The sequence below is a fragment of the Priapulus caudatus genome, unplaced genomic scaffold, assembly GCF_000485595.1.
Source record: "Priapulus caudatus unplaced genomic scaffold, Priapulus_caudatus-5.0.1 Scaffold1490, whole genome shotgun sequence".
NCBI classification, from domain to species: domain Eukaryota; kingdom Metazoa; phylum Priapulida; class Priapulimorpha; order Priapulimorphida; family Priapulidae; genus Priapulus; species Priapulus caudatus.
This window is the reverse complement of record NW_014578551.1, coordinates 100,710-105,398: the sequence shown is the minus strand read 5'-3', so window position 1 is coordinate 105,398 and position 4,689 is coordinate 100,710. Positions and strand designations below refer to the sequence as shown.

Sequence of the window (4,689 nt, the reverse complement as noted above, 5' to 3'; positions counted from 1 at the left end):
TGTGTGTGTGTGTGGTGTGTGTGGTGTTTGTGTGTGTGTGTGTGTGTGAGTGCGCACCAGGGTTGTGTGTGTGTGTGGCGCGCACGCAGGTGTGTGCGGTGCGGGCCGCGCCGTTGTGCGTGTCTCGTTCGTGCGGGGTGTGTAGATAAACCGGTTAAATTCCACATGCTTCCTGTATTTGTCGGCTGTTTCCGAATGCACTAAACGAAATCCGTCTCTCTCTGGTATGACGTCAGTTCTTGACTACTGTATCCTGTAAAAGATGCGACGTTTATTGGTCAGCACTTATTGTCACACGATAATTGTCGCATCGCGAACGTAGGTTTTAGTATACATGCAACCACTGTGCCAATCACACACACGTACGCGGGAGTACGCGCCACGCTACGACGGCACGCAACCATGCACTCACATTACACGCACAGCGCACACACGTACGCAACGTACGTCGCGCAGACAAGGCAACGCACAGCACACGCACTGTGCACACACCACGCAACGTACTACACAGCCATTCAAAAACACCCACAGCATGCACGCCACGCAATCGGCACACATACATTGCACACTCAACAGGCACGCACACACACACACAACAACAACACACACACACACACACACACACACACACACATCCAACAATAACACGCACGCCTCACACGCACACGATCACACTCACATACAAACACGGTGTCGTGGAGGTGGCGGGGTGTGCCTGAGGGGTGGCACGCGCCACGCACACACACACATCACACACACACACAGAACATGCACAAATCAAACACGCACGCAGCATACGCACGCACGCACGCAACGCACGCAACGCAGCAAGCTCCATGTACGCTCGTCTTTGGGCCTCCGTGTCTGGCGTGTACATCGTTCACACCGCTGCAGGTAGTCGAACACGTAGATGTTGGGGCGAAAGTTGAGCATGTTCTGTTCACATTACATTAGCATATAGCAGACGTTAACATATAACGTCAAAATGCAACACATATTTAACACGCATATTTTGCACAACATATTTAATTTTGCCTCTTTAGCCACATTTTATTATGTTGATGCACTTCTTACTCCGCGTTAATCGACCCCGTTATTTTGTCAGAAGTATTGTCAAATTTTGTCAAATCTATTTAGTTGAAGTCCACGCATAGTCGTTGCTTAGCAATAGCTTCCTTCGTCACAGCATTTATACCTGTGTGGAGGAAAAGCCACCAAGCTCGTTCCTCTGGCTGACCAGCCACTTCATGATGGGTAGCGCGCCTTCGATGTCCTTGCGGTAGGTATGCGATAGTAACACGTACGAGGTCATCTCAATGTCAACAGACGGGTGGCTGTGATAGTACCACCAGTCGGCCGACTTCGGTTGTTCTTCGGCGTTCTTCCAGTATTTCATGCCATCTGTAACACGACCATGAACAACGCGTCAGTACCGAGGCCTAACATAAACACTATAGATATAGATTTATTTATAGGCCTTGGTCAGTACGGCGTGACTGACACTAGGCGGCGCTGTGCGATCTACACCGGACATGCGTTTTAGATCATTACATCTACTGCTGCTGCTGCGAGCGCAGAAGTTCGAGTATTTTCTTGACTATAATATAAATGAGATTCACATTCTCTTAATGACAGGGCAGAGGTAATAGCAATATGCGCGTTGGGAAAATGTAAAATGTATCAATTCATAATTACATTTTACACGCTTGTACACAAATGATAATGACGATTCTAAGTTCTTATTTGATTTACATACTGATCAAGAGTAGATAATAGCGACTCTCTATTATCTACTCTTGATACTGATTAATACACTTTATACGATTCATACGAAAATATATGTATTTTTATATAAAGACATTCGCGAAAGCAGCACTGCATTTCTAGACAACTTTAAATGGTAGAAGACTCAGACTATCAGAGTGAAACATAGTGCGCAGCAGTATGAAAGAGTAATGAATCGTTAATGCTCATTGTTACCTTCTTCCTTTGCAAGTTTCTCTAGCTTCTTGCGAGTGTCCGTCTGAGCCGGATGGTTGGCTAGAGTCAGAGCGTAGTTTGTCAACGCCAGTTCGTACGGAGTGTCCATCGCCGACACTCTAGACACGAGGTACTGTATGCTGGTGTCAAGCGCCATCTTGAACTCTGCCTTCTCTACGTCGGTGTCATCCATCTAATACAGAAAAAAATAAGCGTGTTAGTAAAACGATTGGACGACAAGAAATCTATGTTGGAAGCGTTGTGGGACGGTCGCCCTGAAATGATTCCAAATCGAAAGAGAACTGGTCCCTATATTTAAGTGGTACCTTTAACGAGTTAATTAAATGGCGAGTCCAAGAGACGCGGGTCCCCTTGCGGTCCCATACGTAACGCACCATGTTAATTAATTACATAATCATCCCAAGGACAAATAACTTATAGATTCTTGTGGGTATTCTCCTTGCAGATGTCCAACATTGGATTAAAAAGCAGTGAAATCAGTGACTATCTTAATTGCTTTTCAGAGGGTTAAACTTTCTGAATGTCCCATATGTAACGTGCGCAAACTCTGCTAAAACAATAGGTTGATGCTGTTCCGATGGTTCGTATGAATAGAGAGGGAAATAGCCCATACGATTAGAGGGTTTCGATTTTCACTCTCATACTAATGTTTCCCTCTCCACTCTCGAGTCTCGACCCCCTCTGCTATATTGCGTATGTCCACGAAATTCAGCACATCGTTGATGTCTTGCCAGTGATTCCAGAGGGCCTACATGGGATGTATGTTATCAAGAGCTTATAATAAAGATTATTAATAATAATATTAATTAATTAATTAGAGAATTCAGCTGCCTTGGCGGAGGTCTGTGCTCTCCGAGTGCTCTAGTTATTCATGAAATCGTCTTTGCTTGTGACTTGAACCCGGAGTTCTATCGTGGAGCAGGGCTTATTCTCACGTAATCGTAATCGTAGCTTGGCAACCACTCGATCGTTGCTTACTGATTACCTGGCAGTCTGTTAATCTAAATTCATGGCTTCTTGTTACGCCTCTGTGACGATAACTGGCCTACGGGTTTTTCACACACACACACACACACACACACACACACACACACACACACTTATAAAATGCTATTTAGTTGAAAGTCCCACAGGCAATGTCGTTGCTAATTAGGCATAGCTTCCTCGTCCCCAAGCATTTATACTGTGTGGAGAAAAGCCACGGCAAGCTCGTTCCCTCTGGCTGACGCAGCCCACTTCAGTGATGGTAGCGGGACGCCTTCGATGATCGCTTGCGTAGGTATGCGATAGTAACAGCGTACGAGGTCATCTCAATGTCAACAGACGGGTGGCTGTGATAGTACCGAGCAGTCGGCGGCGACTTCGATTTGTTCTTCGCGTTTCTTCCAGTATTTCATGCGATCTGTAAACGACCATGAACAACGCGTCAGTACCGAAGGCGCTAACATAAACACTAAGATATCGATTTATTTATAGGCCTTGGTCAGTACGAGCGTGACTGACACTAGGTCGGCGATGGCGATCTTACAGCGGACATGCGTATTTAGATCATTACATCTACTGCTGGCTGGCTGCGAGCGAGCAGAAGTTCGAAAGTATTTTTCTTGAGCTAATAAATATAAATGAGATTTCACAATTCTCTAATGAAGCAGGGCAGAGGTAATAGCAATATGCGCGTTGGGAAATGTAAAAGTATCAATTCGATAATTACATTTTACACGCTGTAACACAAATGGATAATGACGATTCTACAGTTCTTTTTGATTTTACATACTGATTAATACACCTTATACGATTTCATAACGAAAATATACTGTATTTTTATATAAAGACATTCGCGAAAAGCAGCACTGGGCATTTCTAGACAACTTTAAATGGTACAAGACTCCAGACTATCAGAGTGAAAACATAAGTGCGCAGCAGTAATGAAAGAGTAAATGAATCGTTAAGGCTTCATTGTTACCTTCTTCCTTTGCAAGTTTCTCTAGCTTCTTGGCGAAGTGTCCGTCTGAGCCGGAATGTTGGGCTAGAGTCAGAGCGTAGTTTGTCAACGCCAGTTCGTACGAGTGTCCATCGCCGACACTCTAGACAGCGAGGTAGGCTGTATGCTGTGTCAAGCGCCATCTTGAACTCTGGCCTTCTCTACGTCAGGTGTCATCCATTCTAATAGCAGAAAAAAATAAGCGTGTAAGTAAAACGAATTGACGAGCAAAGAAATCTATGTTGGACGTTGTGGGACGGTCGCGCGCTGAAATGATTCCAAATCGAAAGAGAACTGGTCCTTATATTATAAGTGGTAGCTAACGAGTTAAATTAAAATGGCGAGTCCAAGAGACGCGGGTGCGCCCTTGCGGTCCCATACGTACGCAGCCATGTTAATTAAATTAGCATAATCATCGCCAAGGACAAATAACTTATAGATCTCTTGTGGGTATTCTCCTTGCAGATGTCCAACATTGAGTTAAAAAGCATGAAATCAGTGACTATCTTAATTGCTTTTCATGAGGGTTAAAACTTTGCTGAATGTCCGCATATGTAACGTACGCAAACTGCTGCTAAAACAATAGGTTGATGCTGTTCGCGATGGTTCGTATGAATATGAGAGGGAAATAGCCCATACGATGTAAGGGTTTGAGATTTCACTCTCATCTAATGTTGTCGCGCCTCTCCCAACTCTCGAGTCTCGAC

General features: G+C 44.7%; 1 protein-coding gene across 1 annotated transcript in view; it reads right to left on the bottom strand.

The window, feature by feature from the left end:
• LOC106816799 (C3 and PZP-like alpha-2-macroglobulin domain-containing protein 8) overlaps window positions 1-4,689 on the bottom strand; it is a 20,643-nt gene that overhangs the window by 15,588 nt on the left and 366 nt on the right. Inside the window, exons 2-3 of the mRNA XM_014821420.1 lie at window positions 1,981-2,177; window positions 1,196-1,401 (exon numbers count right to left, since the gene is read on the bottom strand). Coding sequence (XP_014676906.1) covers window positions 1,196-1,401; window positions 1,981-2,173 — 399 coding nt within the window. The 5' untranslated portion in view covers window positions 2,174-2,177. The remainder of the gene's footprint in view (window positions 1-1,195; window positions 1,402-1,980; window positions 2,178-4,689) is intronic.